Raw genomic sequence first — 25,171 nt, forward strand, 5'->3', positions numbered from 1 at the left:
CCCCAGTTCTCCAGGACCTCTGATAGATTACAGAGAGCGGCTCAGCAACGACCTCCGCCAGCTCTCTCAGCACCCACGGATGCGACCCATCAGATCCTATGGATTTACAGACCTTAATGTTTCCTAGGCACTCACGGACCACCTCTTCCCTGACTAAAAGGGAAATCTCCCATTCCCCAGTCTCTCTCATCAACCTCCAGTGACTTGCGGAATCAAACTCTATAACCCAGAGATGGGTTATAAAGCAGGTCTGTTTATTCCAGCGCCGGGTGCAAGGGGGATAGCTCCTCCAAACTTGCACACTGACTTGTAAAATCGTGACACAGTTATAGGTACATTTAATACATAGTCAATGATTTATTGGAATTCTGATACATAGTCAATAGTTCTCGGAATTCTGATCCACATCCAATAGCTCTTTAGCATGCAGACCACTCTTGTTCTTATCAGGGGGATGCAACTCCTCTTCTGGTATTTACATTATCTATTCTCCTCTTTGCCTGATGTTGTCCATGAGGTCTCACTCCTTATCTGCATCCTCCCTGCTCTCTCAGGCCCCTTGTTTCTTTTACTTGTTACCTTTAATTTTCTATTACTTCTTTCTATAAGCTACCTTTAAGTTCCCTTTACTTGTTTCTATAAACTACCTTTAACTATCCCCCTTTTAGCCCCCCTTTATTCCGAATTCCAGCAGAGCATCTGTTTCCTGCTTCACTGTTCAACAGGGGCTACAGGGGGCTCCGAGGGGATACGGGGGCTCTATAGGAGCCTACAGAGGGAGCTGTATAGGTTCCATAGGAGCTCTGCGGGCTCTATGGGGTTGTAGAGACTCTATGAGGGACACGGGGAATCTACGGGGGGGCTGAAGGGGGCTCTGTGGGGGCTCTAGGGCGGATATAGGGAGGCTGCGAAGGGCTGTATCGGCCCTATAGGAGCCATAGGGCACCGAGGGGGCGGGGCTATGAAGGGGGCGGGCTAATCACTTCCGGTGCGGCCCGCAGCGCCATGTTGGGGCCTTGGGGGCGGCTGTTGGCGGCCCTCAGCCCACAAACCTCTTCCGCTCCCCCGGCGCTCCGCTCCCTGCACCGTTCCCCCCCCTCCGCCCCACGCCACCAGGTGAGGCCTCTCCGGTTTCCCCCCATTATCCCCAATGGGTCCGTGCCGTAACCCGCTCCCCCGGAGGGAACGCGTGCTCTGCGGAAATGGGTCCCCCTGGGAAACGCGATCCGCTTCACTGGCGTTCCGCCCTCGCTTTGGTTCCTAAGGGGGGGGGGGGGGGCGTCCTCAGAGGGGTGGGGACGTGTCAGCTGTGTCTCCATGGAGGGCTGTGTGTCCCCCCCCTACAGGTGGAGCTGCTGCTGCTGCTGCTCGAGTACCCCCGTGAAGCATGCGGGGGTCCCGGGGGGGTCCCGGCGGTCTACGAGGCTCTACTGGAGCTGCTGACTCTGCCCCACAACCCTCCGGGTCACCCCCGGGCTCTGCTCCTTCTGGCCACCGTCACCGTCCTATTGGCCACCGGCACGGGGGGGTCCGTGGGTGTCGTTGCCCCCTTTGTGACCCTCCTGCTGCAGGAAGCCGAGGGGGTGAAGCAGGGGGGGGCCCCGGCGGCAGCAGCTGAGTGTCTGCGGGAGCTGCTGAGGGGCCGGGGGCCGGGGGACCCCCCCAGGATGTTGCCTTGTGGGGCTCGGAGGTCCCTGCTGGGTCGCTTGGCTGTAGCCTCTGCCATTCAGCCCCTGGTGCTGCTGCTGGTGGAAGGTGAGAAGCTCTGGGGGGGGATGAACCTTATCGGGGGGGGGCTCTGCATTGGTACTGGGGAGGGTCTGGGGACTGAATTTGGGTGATGGGACCCCAGGGATCCTCACGTTGGTAATGGAAAGGATCCATGGGAATCCCATTATGGGGTGGAGGGGGCAGGAAGGGGATGCAGGGCATCCCGTGGTGGGATTGGGGATGAATCTTATGGGGGGGGGGGGGGGGCTCTGCATTGGTAATGGGGAGTGTCTGGGGGCTGAATTTGGGGTGATGGGATCCCAGGGATGATCACCTTGGCACTGGAAGGGATCAAGGGATCCATTGGAATCCCATTATAGGGCTGGGGAGGAGGGGCTGGAGGGGGGGGAAACCAGGGGATCTTAGTATGGATGGAGGATCTTACCCCCATCTCTTTTCTTTCTCATCGGATCCTGTTGAATCTTGCCATGCTGCTGGACCAGATCCTGGAGCATCTCCTATGTCTGCAGGTGGCTCCTTCCACAACCTGCTGCCAGATCCCGGCCCAGCCTCACACTGTGATCCACTGGGTCCCAACAGCCCTGGGCAGCTTCGTGTCACCGTGGGGCTGAGCTCCTCTGGATCCCAGTGCACCCCTTCCCCTTCTAATGCACCTCCCTGCCATGCAGCCCTTACAGACCCCAGGGGTCCCAGTGTTGTCACATCACTGGATGCTGGGGATCCGCTCCGCATCGCACTGCTGGATCCCAAGGGTCCCCCTGGCAAAGCACTGCTGGATCCCAAGGGTCCCCCTGGCAAAGCACTGTGGGATCCAGACTCCAAGGACCCCCCCCACGGCACCACTTCCAGGGCTCCCAATGATGGAGCACCTCAGGATCCCAGGGGGGACCCCCATAGCAGCCCCTCGGTGGATCCCATTACCCCCCTTCCACACCACCTCCTTGCCCACTCCTTCCTCCTGACCCCCGCAGCCCAGGCCCAGCTGCTGTGGGTGCTGGGGGGCTCCGAGAAGCCCCCCCCGAGCTCTTCCCCTATTCTAACCCAAGTGCTGCCCACTGCGGAGCCGGCGTTGCTCCACGCCGCCCTCTGGGGGTCCCGGGGGGGTCTTTGCCCCATCCCTGCGTCCTTCCAACAGCGCTTGGCTTCCTTAGCCCAGCACCCAGCTCTGCCCCCCTCCCTGCGCCTCTTCTTCCTCCTCTGCCTCGGGACCCCCCCCTCGCCCCCCTTACCCCCCCATTTGGCCGCCAGCCTCTTCCCCACGTTCTGCGACCCCCCCGAGCTTCTCCTGCCCCACTTAGAGCTGGCGGCCGCTGCTTGTTCCGGGGGAGGGGATGAAGGGCAGCGGGGCAGCTGTTGGCTCCGGGCTTTGGTGGTGGGCTTGGCAGCTCGGGCGGGTCCTCCCGGTGTTTTCTGCCGGGCTCTGGTGGCCTTATCTAAACACTTGGGGGGCAGCGGGACCCCCCCCGTCGAGTTGGTCGCAGCTGCCACCTCTTTGCTGCTGCGCTGCCCCCATTTCGCCCCCCAGATCTTAGAGGCCGCGGGGGGGGCGGGGGGTTGGGGGGGGGCTCTGGGCGCCGCTTTGAGGCAGGGGGTGCTGGGGGCGCCCCCCCCCCGAAACGAGGGGGGGCTGCGGGGGTACCTGAGAGTATTGGCTCGGGCGCCCGGCCCCCCCCGGCCCAAAGCGTGCAGCCGCTACCTGCGGCGTTTGGCCGCCCGGAGCCGGGGGGGGGACGGAGAGTGGAGGGGGGGGCAGGGGGTGCTGAGCGCTGCCGCCCCCCTGCTGCCCCACGGAGCTCCTCCGTTAAGCCCACACAGCGTCGGGGGGGGGGACATCGACGTCGGCGACCGGGCTGCGCTTCACGCCGCTTTAACGACCGCTTTGGGTCCCCCCAAGTTGGGCACCGTCTTGGCCGCCCCCCCGCTCCGCCTTCCCCCCCATCGGATAACCACGGAAGGGGGGGGGTCGGCTCTCAGCCTCCGCTCTGTCCCCCCTCCTTTCCGCCTCCATCGCCTCCCCGACCCCCCCCCGCCGCTCCCCCCGCCTTTCGGTGCCCCCCGGGATCCCCGCGGTTACGGGAGGGCTTTGGCACGATGGGGAGCCCCGGGGGGGGGGTTACGGCTTTGCCTCCGTTTGGAGCCCGACGACGCGACCCCCCCTCATCGCCTCCACGTCCTGGCGCTGCTGCTGCAGGTGGGGGGGGGGGCTCAGGGCCGCTCGGTGCGGTTGGGGTCGGGGGGAGCAGAATTAAGGCTCACCCTGCGCCCCTCCCGCTCCCTCCCCCCCCTCCTCCCGGTCAATGCCGTATTCAGCTCCTCGGGGGGGAAGGGGGGGGTCTCCGTCTCCTCTTTGCCCCCCCTTCCTTTACCCGTAGCGGCTCAATTGCGACCGTTGGCCGTCCCCCCCCCTTGGGACGCCTCCAGGCGACGCCGCATGTTCGACGCCATGTGGGAAACGCTGGGGGGGGGACCCGAAAGCCGCTTGGTGTGGGAAGGGGTTCGACCCCCCGCCGCCATCACCCCCTTCGTGTTGGATGAAGGGGACGGACATGGGGGGTGGGTGGCGGCCGCCTCGTTGCCCCCCCGCGGTCTGGCCCTAATTTGGGGCAGGGAGGGGAGAGTGGACGTGCGGTGTCAGCGCTGGGGGGCTCTGGTGCCTTTGGGTCGCCTATTGAGGGGGGAGGCTTGAGGGCAGCACACGGGCTGGTTCCGGAACGTATCTATGGGGCTGGGTCGGTTCTGGGTTGGGGGGGAAAAAGGAGGGGTGTTTCTCAGGAGGTTTTCTCTGTAAATGGGAACGATGCAGATTGGAGTGTTGAGTTTTGTGTTCCGTAAGGATTCGGATGCGCGGTTCCGCTCCGGTTCTGCTGACCCGACTTCGTTTCGTTGTGGTCAAGAGAGCGGAGAGCTCTCTGCTGCCACCGCGTGGCCAAAGAGCGGAACTGCACCCCGGTGTCACCCCAAACTGACCCCCCATCGCCACCCCAGCGATGTCGCCCCCTAAGGGATACCCCAACATAACCCCAACATGACCCCAACTGGACCCCCAAGCGTCACCCCCCAGCAACAAAAGCATCCCTCCCTCCCTGATAGCAACCCCAGTGATACCCCAACGTCACTCCTAACATCGCTCCCCAACATTACTCCAGCGTTATCCCAACAGCATCACACCAGTGTCACCCCAATGTCACCCCAACACCATCACCCCAGCGTCACCCCAACACAGCCCCAATGTCACCACGTCACCCCAACATAGCCCCAGTACCACCCCAATGTCACCCCAATGTCACCCCAACAGCATCACTCCCGACATCACCCCAGTGTCCTCCCAATGACCGACCCCCAGCTCACCACAGCCTCCCTTTTGGGGTTATAGGGAGCAATAAGACCCTCAGTACCCCATAGCAGATCAATCCATGCCCCACTTGCTGTTATCTGATGGCTGTTTGCTGGCTGGCTCTTGCTCCATTCAACCACCACTGTCTGGGCCCATCCTCCAGTCAGTTCCTCACCCAGCTCAGAGTGCACCAATGCATGCCAATGACCCCAAATGACCCGAAATCCCCCCAAATGACGGTAAAATGATCCTGTAAGTGCCCCCAAATGGGCTGCAGCTTCCTCAGGAGAAACCCATGGCGGATGGTGTGGAAGTTTTGCTGATGTCAATGCAGACCAACAGACACCAACAGCCTCAGCTGTCACCTCCCCCAGCACTCATGGATGGATCCCATCCGGCCCCATGGACTCGTGGTGCTGCAGGTGGAACAGCAGGACTCTGTTTCCTCTTGAATCGTGGGGGTTTGTTCTGCTCCCCATCCCAGACAGCCAAGTCAGAGAGCAGAGAACCCATCAAGAGCCTTTTTGTCCCCCTTTTTCCCTTCACATCCCTTACCCACTGCAGCCTTGGCTTCCCTGAAGCTGCTCTCCCCATACACTGCTGGAAGGGGCCTTAAAGCCACAACTACCAGCCCTGGGGCTCAGGGTTTGGTGACAGGGATGCACCACTGGGCATTGGGGTGCATCTAAAAGGGCTTCAATATTTGGTCCTTGGGTTCAGGCCTTTGAACGGGGTTCACCATTTCATTCCTTGGGGTTATCATAGTATCATAGTATCATAGTCTCGTGCGGGTTGGAAGGGACCTTAGAGATCATCGAGTCCAACCCCCCGGGATTCGAGCCTCCTATGCAGCAGAGCGGCACTTCTACCACTTGCGCCACAGGGGGATTATACACTTTGCTGATGAGGCAGATGGTCCTGTGGGGTGAAAGAGGGTCGGGAATGAGGCGTCCCTGCCCCATGGCAGCACAGCCCCATATGGTGCCAAAGGGGCTGCAGAGGGGTCCAGGCCATCAGCACATTGATGGGAACCCGGCTGCTGTTGGCAAAGAGCAATGAGGGGATACTCACTGCATCCAGAAGGAGAAGCCACGTCTCCTCGCCCGCTCCTTCTTCTCCTGTAGGTGAAGATGAAGCAGAGATGGAGGTCAGGGTCTGCTGCACAGCAGGGGGATCATGCAGGACTCGGGAGCCCAGCAGCACAACAGTGCTGGAAGGAGCCCTGTCCTCAAGGAGACCCCATTGCATGGGGAGACCAGTGTTGGATGGGGAGACCCCTGTTGGATGGGGTGAGGGTGCTGTGTGTTCTGCCCCTTACCAGCTGTGCCTCCACCAGCTCCGGCAGCACAGCCCCAGGCTCACGCTCCACCTCCAGCTCCATGTGATGCTGCTGCCTGTGTTGAACAAGGCTTGGTTGGAGTCTGTCACCACGGGGGGCTCCCCAGCACTGTGTGCCCACCCCCCAGGGCTGGGCTGGGGCTGCTCTGCCACACCGTGCAGTAACCAGAGCCCTATCTCCAACAGCACTGCAGTCCCATTGCTGCCCCAGGTGTGTCAGAGACCCCCGTGTCCCCCACCTTTCCCCCATTACCCCCCATCCCCCACATTACCTCCCATTACCCCCCATTGCTCCCCATAGCCCCCCCATTCCCCCCCTGACTCCCCCTGTCCCTCTGTCGCCCCCTACCAGCCCCCCATTGCCCCCCTGCCAGGCCCCCATCGGCCATTGGAGGTCCCCATTGCCCCCCATTACCCCTCATCCCCCCCCATAGCCCCTTATTACCCCCTAATACCCCCCATTGCCCCCCTGACGCCACCCTGTTTCCCTCTGTCGCCCCACAAGAGTCCCTTATTGCCCCCCATTGTCCCCCCATTCCCTCCCATTGCCCCCCATTGCTCCCCTTACAGCCCCTTATTGCCCCCTAACAGCACATTATTGCTCCCCATTGCCCCTTATTACCCTGCTATTGCCCCCCTTACAGCCCCTTATTGCTCCCCATTCCCTCCCATTGTTCCACATTGCCCCCCATTGCCCCCTTACAGCCCCCCATTGCCCCTCATTGCCCCCCAACAGCCCCTTATTGCGCCTTAACAGCCCCTTATCAGCCCCTTAAAAGTCCCCCATTCCCTTCCATTGCCCCCGAACAGAACCCCATTCCTCCCCATAGCCCCCCATTGTATTTCATTGCCCCCCATTACCCCTCCACTCCCCCCTCTAGCCCCCCATTGTATCTCATTGCCCCCCATTACCCTCCCATTACCCCCCATTGTCCCCCATTGCCCCCCATTGCCCCTCATCCCCCTCCATAACCCCTTTATGCCCCCCATTGCCCCCCATTCCCTCCCATTGCCCCATATTGCCCCCCATTGTATCTCATTGCCCCTCATTACCCCCCATTATATCCCATTCCCCACCACTGCCCCTCATTGCCCCCCAACAACACCTTATTGCCCCCCACTGCATCACATTGCCCCACATTGCCCCCCCTTAACTCCACATTCCCTCCCATTGCCCCTCATTGCTCCCCCTACAGCCCCTTATTGCCCCTTGTTGCCCCCCATTAACCCCTAACAACCTGTTATTGCCCCACTTACAGCCCCTTATTACCCCCCCATTACCCCCCTATTACCCCCACTGCCCCCCATTGCCCCCCATTGTATCTCATTGCCCCCCATTACCCCCCCATTGCCCCCCATTGCCCCCCATTGCCCCTCATTGCCCTCCTTACAGCCCCTTATTGCCCCCCATTGCCCCTTTTTGCCCCCCTGCCTGCCCCCTATTGCTCCCCATTCCTTCCCATTACCCCCCATTACCCCCCTGACTCCCCACTGTGTCCGTGTTGCCCCTCATTGCCCCAATTACCCCCCATTGCCCCTTATTGCCCCCTCATTACCCCCCATTACCCCCATACCAGCCCCCCATTCCCTCCCATTGCCCCCCATTGTATCTCATTGCCCCCCATTGCCCCTCATTACCCTTCTGCCAGCCCCCCATTGCCCCTATTTCCCCCCCATTGGCCATTACAGCCCCCCATTGACCCCCATTCATCCATGTTGGATTTTGCAGCCCCCCTGGTGCTCCCTATTGCCCCTTATTGCCCCCATTACACCCCATTGCCACCCATTCCCTCCCATTGCCCCCCTTACAGCCCCTTACTGCCCCTCATTGCCCCCCATTGCAACCCATTGTCTCCAAATGCCCCATAATGTCCCCCATTGCCCCCATAGCTCCCCAATGCCCCCCATTGCATGCATTAAACCCCATCGCCCCCCATTGCACCTCATTGCCCCCCATTGACCCCATCTCCCCCCATTGGCCATTAGAGGCCCCCATAGCCCCCCAAAGTCCCCCGTTGGCTCTCAATGCCCTTGTTGAGTGGGATGTGGCACTTGTGAGGCAGGAGGTGGCACTTGTGGGGCAGGAGGTGGCACTTCTCGGGCAAGAGTTGGTATTATGGGGCAGGAGGTGGTACTTGTGGGTCAGGAGGTGGCACTTGTGGGGCAGGAGTTGGTAGTTGTAGGGAGGGAGTTGGAAGTTGTGGGGCAGGAGGTGGAAGTTGTGGGGCAGGAAGTGGCAGTTGTGGGGCAGGAGGTGGCACTTCTGGAGCAGGAAGTGGCACTTGTGGGGCATCAGGTGGCACTTGTGGGGCAGGATGTGGCACTTGTGGGGCTGGAGGTGGCACTTGTGGGGCAGGAGGTTGCACTTGTGGGGCAGAAGGTGGCACTTGTGGGGCAGGATGTGGCACTTGTGGGGTTGGAGGTAGCACTTGTGGGGCAGGAGGTGGCACTTGTGGGGCTGGACATCGCACTAGTAGGGCGGAAGGTGGAATTTGTGGGGCAGGAGTTGACACTTGTGGGGCGGGAAATGGCACTTGTGGGGCAGGAGGTGGATGATGTGGTGCCGGAGGTGGCACTTTAGGGGCAGGGGGTGGCACTTGTAGGGTGGGAGGTGGCACTTGTGGGGCATCAGGTGGCACTTGTGTGGCAGCAGATGGCACTTGTGGGGCGGGAGGTTGCACTTGTGGGGAAGCAGTTTGCAACTGTAGGGCAGGAGGTGGCAGTTGTGGAGCAGGAGGTGTCTCTAGTGGGGCACAAGATGGCACTTGTGGGGCAGGGTGTGGAACTTGTGGGGCAGGGTGTGGAACTTGTGGGGCAGGATGTGGCACTTGTGGGGCTTGAGGTGGCACTTGTGGGGCAGGAGGTGGGTGATGTGGGGCAGGAGGTGGCAAATGTGGGGCAGGAGGTGGGTGATGTGGGGCAGGAGGTGGCACTTCTGGGGCAGGAGGTGGCACTTGTGAGGCAGGATGTAGCACTTGTGGGGCTTGAGGTGGCACTTGTGGGGCAGGAGGTGGGTGATGTGGGGCAGAAGGTGGCACTTGTGGGGCAGGAGGTGGGTGATGTGGGGCAGGAGGTGGCACTTGTGGGGCAGAAGGTGGCACTTTGTGGGGCAGGATGTGGGTGATGTGGGGGGTAGGTGGCACTTGTGGAGCAGGAGGTGGCACTTGTGGGGCAGAAGGTGGATGATGTGGGGGGGTGGGGGGCAATTGTGGGGCGGGAGGTGGAAGTTGTGGTGCAGGAGGTGGCAGTTGAAGGGCAGGAGGTGGAACTTGTGGGGCGGGAGGTGGAAGTTGTGGGACAGGATGTGGCATTTGTTGGGTGGGAAGTGGCACTTGTGGGGTGGGAGGTGGCACTTGTGGGGCAGGAGGTCGAAGTTGTGGGGCAGAAGGTGGCACATGTGGAGCAGGACGTAGCACTTGTGGGGCAGGAGGTGGTAATTCTTGGGCAGGAGTTGGCAGCTGTAGGGCAGGAGGTGGCACTTATGGGGCAGGAGGTGGCATTTGTTGGGAAGGAGGTGGAAGTTGTGGGGCAGGATGTGGCACTTGTGGGGCAGGAGGTGGCAGCTATGGGGCAGGTGGTGGAAATTGTGGGGTGGGAGGTGGAAGTTGTAGGGCAGGAGGTGGCACTTGTCGGGCAGGAGGTGGAAGTTGTGGGCAGGAGGTGGCACTTGTGGGTCAGGAGGTGGCACTTGTGGGGCAGGAGGTGGAAGTTGTGGGGCAGGAGGTGGAAGTTGTGGGGCAGGAGGTGGCACTTGCGGGGCAGGAGGTGGCACTTGTGGGGCTTGAGATGGCACTTGTGGGGCGGGAGATGGTTGTAGTGGGGCAGGAGGTGGCACTTGTGGGGCAGGTGGTGGCACTCGTGGGGCAAGAAGTGGCACTTGTTGGGCAGGATGTTGCACTTGTGGGGCATGAGGTGGCTGTTGTGGGGCAGGAGGTGGTACTTATGGGGCAGGAGGTGGCACATGTGGGTAGGAGTGGGCACTTGTGGGGCAGGAGGTGGCACTTGTGGGGCAAGAGGTGGGTGATGTGGGGCAGGAGGTGGCAAATGTGGGGCAGGAGGTGGCACTTCTGGGGCAGGAGGTGGCACTTGTGAGGCAGGATGTAGCACTTGTGGGGCTTGAGGTGGCACTTGTGGGGCACGAGGTGGCACTTCTCGGGCAAGAGTTGGTATTATGGGGCAGGAGGTGGCACTTGTGGGTCAGGAGGTGGCACTTGTGGGGCAGGAGGTGGCACTTGTAGGGCAGGAGGTGGCACTTGTGGGGCAGGAGGTGGCACTTGTAGGGCAGGAGGTGGCACTTGTGGGGCAGGAGGTGGCAATTGTGGGGCAGGACGTGGCACTTGTGGGGCATCAGGTGGCACTTGTGTGGAAGGAGATGGCACTTGTGGGGCAGGAGGTCGAAGTTGTGGTATAGGAGGTGGCACTTGTGGGGCAGGATGTGGCAGTTCTGGGGCAGGTGGTGGCAGCTGTTGGGCGGGAGGTGGAAGTTGTGGGTCACGAGGTCGCACTTATGGGGCAGGATGTGGCGCTTGTTGGAAAGGAGGTGGAACTTGTGGGGCAGGAGAATGAAGTTGTGGGCAGGTGGTGGCACTTTAGGGGCAGGAGTTGGTAGTTGTCGGGAGGGAGTTGGAAGTTGTGGGGCAGGAGGTGGAAGTTGTGGGGCAGGAAGTGGCAGTTGTGGGGCAGGAGGTGGCACTTCTGGAGCAGGAAGTGGCACTTGTGGGGCATCAGGTGGCACTTGTGGGGCAGGATGTGGCACTTGTGGGGCTGGAGGTGGCACTTGTGGGGCGGGAGGTTGCACTTGTGGGGCAGAAGGTGGCACTTGTGGGGCAGGATGTGGCACTTGTGGGGTTGGAGGTAGCACTTGTGGGGCAGGAGGTGGCACTTGTGGGGCTGGACATCGCACTAGTAGGGCGGAAGGTGGAATTTGTGGGGCAGGAGTTGACACTTGTGGGGCGGGAAATGGCACTTGTGGGGCAGGAGGTGGATGATGTGGTGCCGGAGGTGGCACTTTAGGGGCAGGGGGTGGCACTTGTAGGGTGGGAGGTGGCACTTGTGGGGCATCAGGTGGCACTTGTGTGGCAGCAGATGGCACTTGTGGGGCGGGAGGTTGCACTTGTGGGGAAGCAGTTTGCAACTGTAGGGCAGGAGGTGGCAGTTGTGGAGCAGGAGGTGTTTCTAGTGGGGCAGAAGATGGCACTTGTGGGGCAAAAGTTGACACTTGTGGGGCAGGGTGTGGATCTTGTGGGGCAGGGTGTGGAACTTTTGGGGCAGGATGTGGCACTTGTGGGGCTTGAGGTGGCACTTGTGGGGCAGGAGGTGGGTGATGTGGGGCAGGAGGTGGCAAATGTGGGGCAGGAGGTGGCACTTCTGGGGCAGGAGGTAACACTTGTGAGGCAGGATGTAGCACTTGTGGGGCTTGAGGTGGCACTTATGGGGCAGGAGGTGGGTGTTGTGGGGCAGAAGGTGGCACTTGTGGGGCAGGAAGTGGCACTTGTGGGGCAGGAGGTGGGTGATGTGGGGCAGGAGGTGGCACTTGTGGGGCAGGAGGTGGCACTTGTGGGGCAGAAGGTGGATGATGTGGGGGGGGAGGGGGCAATTGTGGGGTGGGAGGTGGAAGTTGTGGTGCAGGAGGTGGCAGTTGAAGGGCAGGAGGTGAAACTTGTGGGGCGGGAGGTGGAAGTTGTGGGGCAGGATGTGGCATTTGTTGGGTGGGAAGTGGCACTTGTGGGGTGGGAGGTGGCACTTGTGGGGCAGGAGGTCGAAGTTGTGGGGCAGAAGGTGGCACATGTGGAGCAGGACGTGGCACTTGTGGGGCAGGAGGTGGTAATTCTTGGGCAGGAGTTTGCAGCTGTAGGGCAGGAGGTGGCACTTATGGGGCAGGAGCTGGCATTTGTTGGGCAGGAGGTGGAAGTTGTGGGGCGGGATGTGGCACTTGTGGGGCAGGAGTTCGTACTTGTCAGGAGGGAGTTGGAAGTTGTGGGGCAGGTGGTGGCACTTGCGGGGCAGGAGGTGGCACTTGTGGGGCTTGAGATGGCACTTGTGGGGCGGGAGATGGTTGTAGTGGGGCAGGAGGTGGCACTTGTGGGGCAGGTGGTGGCACTCGTGGGGCAAGAAGTGGCACTTGTTGGGCAGGATGTTGCACTTGTGGGGCATGAGGTGGCTGTTGTGGGGCAGGAGGTGGTACTTATGGGGCAGGAGGTGGCACATGTGGGTAGGAGTGGGCACTTGTGGGGCAGGAGGTGGCAGTTGTGGTGCGGGAGGTGGCACTTGTTGGGTGGGAGGTGGCACTTGTGGGGCAGGAGGTTGAACTTGTGGGGCAGGAAGTGGCACTTGTCAGGCAGAATTCAGGAGAATTCTGACCCGAGTAGAGATTTAATACAGCTTTGGGCTCTGCTTTGTTTTACCTTTCATTACTTAGAATGTGTCCTTAACGACTGAGAGATTTTTTACAATAGTTTTGTCTTTCCTTTTTAGTAGCATATTTTGCTACTGATGTACCGGGAAGTTCATTAGTAGCTGCAATGCTGCCGCAACGTTCCTCCCTGCAGGGATTGATGGCCATGGGTGGAATCCTCTTGAGCTCCCCTTGTCCAGGCTGAGCAGTCACTTCTCTCAGGCTGTTGTCATAGAAGAGGTGTTCCGTCCCTTCACCATCATGGTAGCCCTCCATTGGACTCTTTTTAGTGTGTCCAGCTGTCTCTTGTACTGGGAGCCCAGACCCGGACACTGTTCTCCAGGTGCAGCCTCACCAGTGCCGAGTAGAGCAAAAGGAATGGTGCTGAGTAATGGTCCTTACCTGCTCCAAGAGAAGGAGCTAGGGCTGTGATGGGAGCACACTGCTTTATGGCTGACACGGAGATCTGCTAGGAAGAAGGCCTGGTGGGACTGAACACAGATGCAAGGTGGTCCAGCTTTTGTTTCACTGCAGACTCTGTGGGCAGCTGCATGGAGTTATGTACTCGATATAGTTGTGCCCCTGTGGCTTCTTTCTGATGTGCCTGGGAAGTCCCCTTAGAATAGACTGCTGCCTGAGACAGAAGTCTGATACAACATCACTTGTGTGGGTGGAGTTTTACTATGTCCGTGTTCACGTCTATTATGTGCTTTGTTTTGTTTCAATTCAACTCTCTGTGTGCATGGGCGCAAGTCTGCCTTTGCTAAATCCTTTTCTTGTGGCCTTAGGCAACAATCAAGGGGATCTCGAGCTTCAGCGCTGAGCAAGAAGCACAGCACTCAGGAAGGCCATGAAGGGCTCTGCTAAGTTGATCTCCCTCCACAGGTCAACTTTATTTCTTGTTTTTTTCCCCAGCACTGGGAATGGCTGCTCTGGTGGTTCGTTCCAGGGAAGCGCAGCTGCTTGCATTGCTCTGCTGCACAGCTGCCCTAAAAATAGTTGGGAAGTGGAAAGACAACTGCCTTTCCTATGTCCTGAAATACAGCTCCTCTGGTGGAGTGTGTCCTGGCAGCTTTGTGTGCATGGATGTAGTCCTGGGGCTGTTGAGAACTGGCTGTGCAGGGGACTGGAGGCGGCACAAGACCAGAGGGCACTTCTGATTCTTGTGCAAGCAGCCTGACTGGCTTCCATTTGTTTCTTGCAGGCACGGATGAAGAGATCATCATTGACATCTTGACCAAACTAAATGCTTCCCAACGTCAGCAAGTTCCGATCACCTAAAAGGTCTACAGAGATGTGTGAAGGCGGTTGTGTCACTGGGGTGAAAAGTGAAAAAGGACCCAATCTCCGTGAGAGAAAGGTCGGCGGAGAATTTCCTTGACCAAGGTTGTTTTGTTCTTGTTCAGTTCAGAGCAGTTGTTGATGCAAGGAGGGCTAGAGCCTAAAGAGAAGTGGGGAACAGCTCAGTTCTGTCTGTCCTGGAAGGCTGCACCTTCTGCCACCTCCTTCCTCCTCTCTTGGCTTTCTAGGATTTGATTGGTGACTTGACGTTGCTGAGTGGGAATTTTGAGAGGGAGATGGTGGGGATGATGACTCCCACCGCCATGTCTGATGTGCACAAAGTGAGGAGGGCTGTGAAGGTTTGCAAATCTTCCTTTTGTAATTGCTGAAGTTCTGGCCAAGTGAGCCAAGGCGAGGGGAGAAGGGGTTGAATCTTCTTGTGGGTGCAGCTCTGTGCTCAGCGGTGAGGAGCTCCAGGCTGGCTTTTTCTCACCCGATGTGTCTCATGGCCTGCTCCTCAAACCCATCTTCTGCAGGGAGGGGATTCTGACTCTGGGTGTGCATGAATGCCATGGGCTCTTTTCTCAATGTCCCAGTAAAGTAGGTTGCTGCTCATTTCAGAAGGAAGCCCAAAGCACATTTGAGATGCGTCACTGTGTTTGTCAGCTAGTATTCCCTTTGAAGGACTCCAATAGCCATCTCCAGCAGCTGTTTCTGAGTGGGGAATTCTCAAGGGTTGCTTCCAGTAGATGCTGTGCTGAGCTGTGTCTTGTGTCCTTGAACCTTTGCAGGGTAACAGAGATGAGGGAATGTATGTGGATGATGCCCTTGCTCAGCAGGATGCTGTGGTGTGTAGGAACGTGCTTCCTTGCAAGAGCAATGTGTTCTTGTGCATGTGATGTGTGGTGAAGAGAAGCCAACCAGTGAAATGGGAATAAATGGGTTCTGCTCTTGTTTGCGAGTCTCTAATGAGACGTCTCTAGGCAGACAAGTTACTTGGCAGGGGCAATGACATTTCAGCTGTGAGTTGCCATGCCTGGATGGTGCATGTTGGAAAATATCCATGATCTGGACACGTACAGGCCAGCAGTTCTCTACCACCAATGAATTATAGACCTTGTGTATACCCAGGCTTCTCCACGAGCCTTACTTTGCCATCCATAATGTCTATAAGTGCCTGTACGAAGCAGGGGAGAGGAAGTGGGGAATAGATGAGGTACAATTTATGTCCGTCCTCTGTACATGGAACAGGCATCACCTGCTCAGAGGTAGGACCCCTCCACAGCGTCCTGGGTTTTTCTTCCCTTCCTTATTTGTGTGTGATGCTTTTATAGGAGGAGTAAGGATTCCTTACTTCAGCACGTGGCAGACCTCAGTAATGCAAATGACTGATAAAGCATCAGCGTTTTCTCACTTTGCAGACCCCCATAGGGAGCCAACAATCCCCAAAGAGCCCCTCAGAAACCCCAAAGAGCCCCATAGGGACCTCTTATCACCCCGTATCATCCCATAGAGCCCCAAGCAGACTCCAAAGAGGCCCACAGGGACTCCAGAGAGCCCCTCAGGGACCCCAGTGAGCTCCGTAGAGCACTATATTACCCCAAAGAGCCCCTTAGGGACCCATGAAGACCTCTTGTGATTCCATAGAGCCCCATAGAGCCCAAATTGACCCCACAGGGACCCCATATTGCCCCTTAAAAACCTTATAATGACACATAGGGTTCCCATATCACCCCATAGAGACCCTTATGGAACCCAAAGATACCCTTAGAGAACCCATATCAACCCAAAGAGGCCCAAAGGGGCCCCATATCACCACACAGAGCCACGCTAGGGACCTGATAGAGACCGATAAGGACCCCATAGAGACGCATAGGGATCCCAGAGATCCCCTGTGACCACACAGAACCCCTCAGTAATGCAAATGACTGATAAAGCATCAGCATTTTCCAATGCGCTGATGTTAGAAAGGCTTCAGGGAGCGGCAGCTCATTCCTGTGTGTAGCAGTGAGGAAAAACGAGTAACAAGAAGGCCTACATAAGGTTTTTAATTAATTTATTAATGACTTACTCCTAACACTAACATCTAATAGTATAACGGGCAAAAGCCCAACTGGATGAAGGGAAATGGGATCAGAAGGAGATTGGATGTTGGCTACTCTCTTCTCCCCCCCAACGGCCTTCCAGACTGTGCTGTCTTATTCCACGATGAGGGGGGTTGTGTAGAGGGAATGCCGGATCCCAAAAGTGGAGGCAGGCGCCTGGGGCTTGATCAGCGTCACCTGGAAGGGCAGAAAGGAAAGGCAGATCAGCAAGGGCCCTTCTTTGCTGCCCTCGCTCTCTGCAAGGGAGATGTGGGGAAGGCTCAGGGGAGGGGGGAGAGGCGTGAAGGCTGTGCTTGTGAAGCAGAGGGGAAGAGCTGAGCAGCTGCCTTACCTGGCCTACGTTGTAGTCTGCCGGCCCGGGCTTCACTGCTTTGCCCTCTCCATGTTTTGGTCGGGCTGCCATGGTGTATGCAGGCGCCCTTTTCTTGTACACATCCACAGCCACTCTGGGGAGCGCCGCAGGACCTGGAGTCTGCAAGAGAGTCATGGCCACACGGGGCTGGGGTCACATTCAAGGCTCTCTCTTTCCCTGGAAGGCTGCATTAAGCAAAGCTGCAGCAGGGCTGGAAGCCCCTGTGGCACAGGGAGAAGAGCCTGGTTTTGGACGCTAACATGGAAGAGAGGAGCAGCAGAGCTCACCTTGGCAAGGTCCTCGTCAAAGCGACCGCGCTGGCTCCTTCCCCTGATGGAGTAGCAGGGGCTGGCCGATGTGTAGGCTGTGTTGGGCCCCATCAGCCTGGGCAGTGTGTAAGTGCCAGGACCTGCAGGAGGAGCAGCAGAGAGTGTGTGCGTGAGGGGATGGAGGAGATGGAAGCAGCAGCGAGGGGCAGCCTGCACAGCCCGCTGGTGGGAGCAGGAGGGACGTGTTGCCCCTCTGAGCAGCAGCCCGTCCCTGGAGGATGCTCAGGCTGAAGGGTCTGCCTTTGCCAGGGTCACGTACCTGGAGGGCGGTCTGTGCGGAGGGGCTCCCGCCGGAAGGCCATGGACTGCACCGGTGGGCACTTGAAGACGTGCTTGTTGGCTGCTTCGGTGCGGTAGTCACCTGGGGCGGAGGAGAAGAGGAAGAAAGCTGTGAAGGGCTGGTCTCCTTCTGCAGCCAGAAAGAGTCCTCTGAAGAGCTGCACAATTGCTGGGGGACACAGGCAGCACGCGGGGACACTGCAGCACGTGGGGACACTGCAGCAGTGGTACTCACTCGGTCCGGGGGTGACGGTGGTCTTGGTGGTGGGTCGTCCTTGGAGGTGGGCGCCTGGAACCACATACTTGCCATTCCTGGTGATGGCCGGCTCCACAAAGTAGCAGGGACCTGGCCCGCAGCTCCCTGCCGCAGGCCGTTTGGTCCCTCTAAAGGTGTAAGCGGGGGCACGGTTTTTGGTGGGGCTGTGGCCCACGTAACCTAGGAGGAAAAGCAGAAGAGAGCACACCCCTGTGCAGCTGCATGTTTCCAGCTCCTTTGGCCCTTTGGGTCACAAGGAGCAGCGCCAGCAGCATTGGCCTTCCTCGGCCAGGCCTGGCTTGCAGCTGTGCCAGAGAGCCAGGAGGCTCTGCCAGAACGGGGCAAGGCTGGGGAGCTGCTCTGCCCCGTGATGTCCCCAATGCGCCTCACGCCCTGGGGATGGTCGCTGTACCTGTTGTCCCCGGGATGGAGTATTTGGGCCCGGGGCTGGGGAACTGGGCCGAGATGAGGCCACGTGGGCGATGGGGTCTCCAGGTCCCCACCCAGGCTCCGTCCATGTTGTTAGACATGTGCTCCAAACCTAAAGGGAAGAGCAGAGCAGTTACTGACGGGAGTTCCTGAGCTGGAAGGGCCGGCAGCAATTTCTCCTGCTCACTGCCAGTCCTGCCAGTCTCGTGCTACATGCCCCTCACACACACCAGAGCCAAGCTGGGCTCTGCAGTCTGAAGTGTGCAGGAGCTCTCCCTCACCTCTCTGAGCCTTGGAGGACGAGCGTGATGAGGCTGAGCTGGTCTGCTGCTGGGGCTGCTCTCAGGCACAGGGCACGGCGAGCGGCTGCGGGCTGCACAGCTCACAAATGATGCTCCTGGAGCCAGTGGCCGGCTGTCCTTGGGGAGGGCCCGGCGATGTCATGGCAGCGCATTGTGACAGCACACAGGATCCGGATGATTCCATCCGTGCTGTGACATCTCCTGGCTGGCCTGCAGCCCTCCACGCCTTCTCGGCCTTGCACCCCAAGCAGGAAGAAGTCGTAGCTCATGCTGCCAACACCTGCAGCTCCTAGTTTGAGCCATGTGCCGCCTTGGGCTCCTGGGGCTTCATCAGCATCACCTGCAAGGGAGAGAATCCCAATGGGGAAATGGACTGAAAGTCCCGTCCAACCCTGGAAAAGTGTGGAAACTGTGCTTTGGAAACCCCAAGGCACTGCCATGAGCAGCCAGCAGCCCTGCTGCATGCCTGGAGAGCACTGCTTGTGTTCCCCAACCCCCCGGCCCCATGCTCAAGTTGTGTCTGTTGACCTCCACTGGCTGTATTTGACAGAGCTGCAGAGCACATTGCAATGGCTGCTCTGGGATCAGGTGGCCTTCTGCGGAAGGATCTCCAGCTCCCATCCTTGGCTCCATTGATGCTGATGTGCTGGATGTAGGGATGTCCCTGGTGGCCGGCTTCTGTCACAGCGGGCACTTCCCGACAGTGACCCCTCAGATCCAGGGGTAGATCACACAGCAGAGCTTAGCCAGGTCCTGCTGGCTGTTCAGATTGGTACTTTCTCTCTTGTTTTGTTTCTTACTGATGGAGTTGTGTGTGTGAATGGGAAGTGCTGTGCAGTCAGGACCGGTCAGTTATGGTCATAGAGGATGCTCAAAGGGAGAGAGGAAATAAAGAGTGAAACTGAAGCCAGCACTTAGCGTCCTGATGTCTGTGTTCTGCAGCAGAGCCTGTGACAGTCACCAGCGTCCTGCAGGGAACTGCAGCAGGAGGCTGTTGCTGGGCACTGGGCCCAGATAGGCCGCCCTGCCCCCTTCTCCTGGGCAAAACCTCTCATCAGCCGTCACCTCTGGTCAGCCATCAAAGAGGAGTGGATCATCAGCGGCCTTGAGGCCTAATTCCTACAGGCCTGTGTGGTGGCCCTGAGGGCCTACGCCTAGTATCCAATGGGTTAAAGGAGACCTATGGAACAAGAAGCTTTTTAAGAGGCTGAGAGACCAGGAATGCCAGTGAGAGAGAGCACTAGACGTGGCCTGCAGGCCAGGAGAGAGGCCTCTAGTCCTCTAGCCATCTCAGCCTTCCTCTGCACCTCCATGTCTCTAAGCCCTCCCATAGGTGTCTAAGTCCATACACCCCTGCACCTTCTTTGGTGCCTGAGTGCCCCTGGGCCACCCTGTGGCTCTCTTGGCCTCTCTGTCTCAAGACCTCTAGTCCAGCTTCAAGGCCTTCAGGCTTCTTGGGCTGTAGGTGTCCGGACCTCGAGGTACAAGTACAACCCCCAGCTCCTCTTGGCCTCTGCTCTTCTAGGCTTTCTCTTGCTTGGCCTCCATGCCTCCCTTTGGCCTCAAGACTACTAAGCTGCAAGGCCTCTTGGCCAGGCTCTGGGCCTCCCTCCAGGCTGTTTTACCTTAAGGCCTCTAAGCATCCTGGGCAACCTCTAAGCCTTTACGCCTCCCCCTATGCCTCTAGGACAGCTTGCAGGCATCTGTGCCTCCAGGTGTGTTCTCCATTACAGCTCTAAGCCTTCTTTTGTGCCGTCAATGCTCATGGACTCGTGGTCTCTTTTTTGGCCTCCCTCTGTGCATCAGGCCCTCAAAACCTCAGTGCTTCCAGTCCAGCCCTTTAGTACCTCGGCTCCAGGCCTACCCTTAAGCTTCAAGGACTTTAGGCTCTACAGGGCTGTTAAGGCCTCTAAGCCTCCTTTTTTGGCTGTGTCCGTTAGAACCAGCACTGCCCTTGATGCTCTGTCCCATAACCCCCACATCTTTGCCCCATAAGCTATGCACCATTCGCTTCTGCTTTGCCTACAAGCTATGGCCTCTAAGGTTCCCTCTGGGGCTCTACACACCACGGCCAGCACTTGCCAGTACAGACAAGGGGACAGGGATGGGGCTGTTTCTGCCCTCCTTATCACCTGCCCCTACCTCTGCCTCTTTGTCCCCTCTGTCCTTGGCAAGTGACAAATTGCCAGGGTGGGGCCACGGGGGTGGTCTGTTCCCACAGTCTGTCAGGGGCAGGAACCCACAGGACCCAAAGAGAACTCTTCTATGACAAAAGCCTGAGAGAAGGGGCTGAGAGGAGCATCCAGTGGAGCCAAGTGCCAGGACCAGAGGTTGCCACCAAACGTCAGCAGCGCTCCTGCACTGTGTAAGTGCTGCAGCACTGGCACAGAGACCCAGAGAGGCTGTGGGGTTTCCTCTGGGAGATCTCCAAACCCATCGGATGTGTTCCTGGGCACCAATTCTGCTGGCCCTGTTGCAGCAGGGCCTGGACCAGATGGGCCCAGATCTCCATTCCAACATCAACCATTCCGTGCTTCTGCAACACAACACGACATGCTGTGTTTGGCTCAACCTGGCCATTCACAAACAGGTTTCTTCCTCCTCCTGCTCAGTGCCATCTCTGTGGGATCACACTGCCTCCTACGATCCAACTCTGTTCCAATCAAGGTCAAAACTAAAACAGTGCTGACCTTCATGGAGCCTGGGCTTTGGAACACAGGCACAGGAATAACCACTGCATGGGTGGAACCTTGTGTATTTCTAAAACATGCTCCTAACTGCCCTGTTCAAACTGTGATGCAGAACCAAGGTTGCATTCCCAGCACAGCCAGGCAGGCCGGCACCAGCCCCAAGGCATCAAGCCACAGCCTGAGAAACCATCACCAGCCCCGGGGCCTAAATCCATGCCTGGCAGGGACCCCGGCCTGCAGGCTTTTGGCCTGGAAGGGCTTCCCCGTCCTGCAGGCATTGGAGCTGGCAGTGCCCCCCAGAGCAGACAGCTGGCTTTTAGCCTGGCAGGGCCCCCCTAACCGCATGACCAGCTTCAGGCCTGGCAAGGTCCCCCCCGACTGCCTGGCCGGCTTTTGGCCTCACAGGCCCAGCAGGTCAGGCAGCCATTTTGTTGCCTGGCACTGAGCCCCGGGCAGGCTGCATAGGAATCCCCAGGCTGGCCAGCCGGCTTTTGGCCTTCCAGTGTTTGCACAGAAAGCAGGAAACTCAGCCCACATTTCTCTTCTGGGCATCCCACGGGCTTTCTGTCAATGCAGGATCACTTGTGCTGGTGGTGTCGTGTCTCAGGGCCCATCCAAGTCTCTGGAAGCCTCTGGATCCCATGGGGCTGTTTCTGCCCTGCCTGCTGTGCTGCATTTGGGAGGGCGAGAAGAAGGAGATGACTGTGCAGCCCCTTCCCAAAGCCTTTCCTTTGCCCTGGCTTGTGTCTCTGAACAGTGGGAGAGGGCTCCTAAGCTCTGTCCCTACGCTGGATCAACTCCAGCTCTTCCTCCAGCCAGCCCATAACCCTTCCACGCCTCATTTCTCTTTCACTTGCCGGGAGTCTGGATTCCCACCTTCGGCTCCTTTGACATCATCTCCAAAGAAATCAGGACTGCAAACGGGATCGCGACTCGTCAGTGGCCGATGTTTCACCTGGCCAGCAACCTCATAGCTATGCACCACCTCAAGTCCCGCAGGGAGTCCTTGCCAGGTTGGACGGGGGATTAAAGCTCTGATGCCTTTATGGATGGTGCAAACAGGGCCACCACCTCCCTTCTCAGAAGTAGACCTCCCCCTCGGAGGAGCCCGTCCAAACGTGGGTCCGTTCTGGTTGATGTCCCTTAGTAGCAGTTCTAGGGAAGCAGCTGTGGAACAGCAACCGTATCATCAACTCTGTCTGTGGCATTTTTCAGCCCACAGGAAGGTGGAGCCCCTGAAGTACAGCCAGGTGGCCGAAGCTGCCAACGGTTGAAATGTAAAGCCTCGCCAGGTAAGAAGCTGTTGTGAGCTTAGATGTGGGTAGCTGCCTCTATCTAGGGCTGCATGAAGGGGTGTGTGTGCTGGAGGAGAGAAGGAAGGACGCTGCAGATGTGTGCTGGCTGCAGAAATGGCACTCCGCTGTAGCAGCAGGAAGGCAAATGGCAGAAAGTACGCTTGAGGAGCAGAAGTTTGTGGTTGGCTGTGCTCAGATCTTCCTGCCAAGAGATGCTCTTCACGTCTTTCTTGTTTCCTTTCTGCCAGAAGCTGAAGCAAACAGGCTTGCAGTGAAGCGTGGCCTTGCAGGAAGGCAGGGCACTGGTGTGGAGTGTGGCCCAGCTGTGAAGAGAGCTACAGACACACAGCAGGCATCTGGGTTCTGGGTCCTGTCTTTCTAGTTAGGCTTGCTGTCTGTCCTTTCCTGGGACTGTTGTCATTGCATGTTGCTTGAGGTCTTGCAGTTGGAGGGGTTGACAGTGACCTTTCCTGTCCAGGACTGGAAATGCAAACCCACAGTTCACCCAAGAGCCTAAGATCCATTGCAGTCAACACTGGAGATGAGATGTCCTCGTATCGTGGCCCAGTTGGGCCTTTGGTCTCAATGAGGGGGGTTGGTCTCGATGACGGGGGTTGGTCTCGATGATCTCTGGATGTCCCTTCCAACACCTCTAATTCTGTGATTCTGTGCCAGTTTGCAGCCTGAAGGTAGTGCTGGACTCATTAAATCTTGCAGCGTCCCCTTTCCTGGTTGTAACAGGGAGAGGTGCTGAGCCAAATGGTAAAACGTGAGAAGTTTAAAATGTGAAAGCTGCTCTCCAGGCTGGAGGGCTTCCTGGAACAGCAGGTCCTAGGACAGAGGGACGACCTTCCTCCACAGTTGACAACCACTCCTTCTGCAGGACCGTGGCTGCAAGAAAGCACAAGGGAGTGGAGGAAGAGGAGCAAAAAGCAGAGCTGTGGCCTGCCAAGAAACACGCGAAGGTGGAGCGCAGTGTGGCAAAGGCCCAGAGCCCACATCAGAGCAGAGGCAGTGTGCCAGCTCCAGCAGCACATCCTGGGCCTGCCCCAGCGCTGACTGAGCGGTCCTGGGCCTCAAAGCCAAGAGGTAAGAAGATGCTGTTGTATCTGCCTTGGTGAAGCACTTCCCTTATCAAGCGCATGGAGTTTGCTTGGGGTTTGCTTTGCTTTTTCCTTCTCTGGGCAGAGAAAGGAAAAGAGTTGAAGGCTACCCAGTCCATGTCCTTGACCAAGACCATGCCACAGTGCATGACTCCCTCTTTTCCCATTAACTCCACATCCCACTAGAAACCCCCTTCCCTGAGAGGCTTCCTGGCCTGTTTTCATGGTACCCATGTTTCCACAGTTTTTCTGTTGACAAAATGAATTTCTCTTTACTTGCACTGCACCCAGAGTTCATTCCTTCTGATATCTTCTCCTATAGAGCCTGTTTCTCAAATAAAGGCTCTTTCATTTGCCCAACGGGTGGGAACAGACCCTTTTGTCTGAAGTGGAACTACTTAATCAGTCTAGTGCTCTCTGTTACTTCTGGTACTGCATGTGTTTCCCAGGCAGCATTTCGCCATGTACAGACTGGTGTACGTTTATTTGCCTGAGTGATTCATCCACAGCGTAACTGGGGAGGTGAAAGTCAGTGTGAAAAAGTGAATGTGATTCACGCTCTCTCAAGTAGTGCTTTAAGATGCTTTCAGATGATCTTTATTTGTGAGGTACAAAGTGCTCTCTGAGGCCTCTTCTAAAATGGTCCATCTAGCAGTTACAGGTTATTGGCATGTGTTTTTAATTCAGTGCTGCTTTTCTTAGATGCCAGTTTCTGCCCTGGTATCCTTTGCAGAAGCTCTGGAGGGTGGATACAGCAAATACAAGAGTCCTTATCACCATCAAATGCGAGCTACAGGTGTCACACAGGCAGTCCGTTGCCTCCTTTTCAAGACAGGCGCAGTGGTAGGTCCAGGAGTTGGCATCCTTAATACACAGTGGGATTACAGCCATCTTTGTTCAGTAAGGAGGTTACCATTACCTACAATAGAGCCCATCTGTGCTACAGGAATGTTTATATGGAATGACTGTGCTGATGAAGGTAAGATTTTCGCTTTAGGATTCCCAGTCCAGCCCACAAAGCAAAATGAAATGGAGGAGGGAGAAAATGTGCTCATAGTTCTTGCTTAGTTCTAATTGCAAAGCAAATGACTGCCTGCTAGTCAGAGCAGGATGGTGCCTGCTGTCTGGGAAACCTGCAGAAGCACTGGAGCTTTTGCATCATGTGCTCCCACCCTCATCCCCTGCCTGAGACGGGCCATAGGGCACCCACAGCCTCTGGGCAGCCTGGGCCAGGGCCTCACTGCCTCTGGGGGAGGAATTTCCTCTACCCATCTACCTCCATTTCCACTCTTGAAGTTTAAAGCCATTCCCACTCGTATGATCGCTGTCTGCCAATGCCAAGTGACATGCAAGGTCTGGTAGTGGGTCAGGTAATGACACGACAACAGTACACGGACAACTGTAGTATAACTATCAATTTATTGGTAGTGTGGGGCCTGGAAAACTCTGGTTGATGACAGCAGTGGTTCTGTGGATGTCAGATGGTGCCCCAAACCAACCCACTGGGGGTGCTCCCACCTCCTGATGGATGGTGGAGAGGAGCAGGAGGGCAGAGGTGGTGCTGGGGAAGGGCTGGGGGCTGCTGGGCCTGGTCTGTTTCCCCCTGGCAGTGGTTTTCCAGGTGTCTGATGCCCCTAAGCTGACACGGTGGGGGGGGGGGCGCTTCTACCTAATAAAGGATGGTGGAGGGGAGGGGGAGGGTGGTGACGGTGCCTGGGGGGTGGGGGGCTGCTGGGCTGGTTGTGCTTCCCCCAGGCAGTGGTTGTCTGTCTCTTGGACTGTTTCCCCACCTCTGCACTCTGCGTCCCCTGATGGATGCTGGAGGGGAGGAAGAGGGCAGAGTTGGTGCTGGGGGCTGTGGGCTGCCGGGCCTCTCATGCTTCCCCAAGGCAGCAGTTGTCCGGGTGCTGGGTGATGCTCCGGAGCTGAGGGGACCGCTCCCGCCCCCTGAAG

The 25,171-nt window shown here is 57.9% G+C and overlaps 3 protein-coding genes across 8 annotated transcripts in view; 1 reads left to right on the forward strand and 2 right to left on the reverse strand.

Annotated features, from left to right (window-relative positions):
• The window catches only part of LOC146752165 (uncharacterized), a 187,561-nt gene that overhangs the window by 78,902 nt on the left and 83,488 nt on the right, over positions 1-25,171 (reverse strand). For 2 of the 4 annotated variants that reach the window (XM_085532987.1, XM_085532984.1), the window contains exon 2: positions 18,110-18,470. The exons of the other annotated variants lie outside the window; for them this stretch is intronic. In XM_085532987.1, the coding sequence (XP_085389113.1) occupies positions 18,420-18,470 (51 nt within the window). In that variant the 3' untranslated portion in view covers positions 18,110-18,419. The remainder of the gene's footprint in view (positions 1-18,109; positions 18,471-25,171) is intronic. 4 annotated transcript variants of the gene reach the window in all.
• The window catches only part of LOC146752174 (AP-5 complex subunit beta-1-like), a 31,156-nt gene continuing 6,925 nt past the window's right edge, over positions 941-25,171 (forward strand). Inside the window, exons 1-4 of one of the 3 annotated variants that reach the window (XR_014940863.1) lie at positions 941-1,116; positions 1,347-1,755; positions 2,214-2,240; positions 14,002-14,157. Coding sequence is in view for 2 of the 3 variants with exons in the window: in XM_085532754.1 (XP_085388880.1) it covers positions 1,006-1,116; positions 1,347-1,755; positions 2,214-4,417 (2,724 nt within the window). In the remaining variant the exon portion in view is untranslated. Of the gene's footprint in view, positions 1,117-1,346; positions 1,756-2,213; positions 4,534-14,001; positions 19,041-25,171 lie in introns of those variants that run through there. The other 2 variants (XM_085532755.1, XM_085532754.1) reach the window with 2 other exon arrangements.
• On the reverse strand, positions 16,277-17,936 carry LOC146752175 (ciliary microtubule associated protein 1A-like). The gene is made up of 5 exons (XM_085532646.1): positions 17,812-17,936; positions 17,124-17,579; positions 16,823-16,944; positions 16,510-16,655; positions 16,277-16,442 (listed from the first exon to the last, which is right to left on the reverse strand). The coding sequence occupies exons 1-5, from the start codon at positions 17,927-17,929 to the stop codon at positions 16,277-16,279; spliced, it is 1,008 nt and encodes a 335-aa protein (XP_085388772.1). The 5' UTR covers positions 17,930-17,936.

This window comes from Coturnix japonica, unplaced genomic scaffold (assembly GCF_054131305.1).
Source record: "Coturnix japonica strain WE unplaced genomic scaffold, WE-NBRP24 Scf050, whole genome shotgun sequence".
Lineage (NCBI taxonomy): Eukaryota > Metazoa > Chordata > Aves > Galliformes > Phasianidae > Coturnix > Coturnix japonica.

Bases quoted from the DNA above. Each gene is read 5' to 3' on its own strand.
- LOC146752175 (XM_085532646.1), bottom strand. From the start codon at position 17,929: ATGTCTAACAACATGGACGGAGCCTGGGTGGGGACCTGGAGACCCCAT. The intron at 16,945-17,123 runs GTACGTGACCCT...CTCCTCCTGCAG, and splicing joins CCGCACAGACCGCCCTCCAG to GTCCTGGCACTTACACACTG. The intron at 16,443-16,509 runs GCAGCTGCTCAG...CCCTCCCCTGAG, and splicing joins TACAACGTAGGCCAGGTAAG to CCTTCCCCACATCTCCCTTG.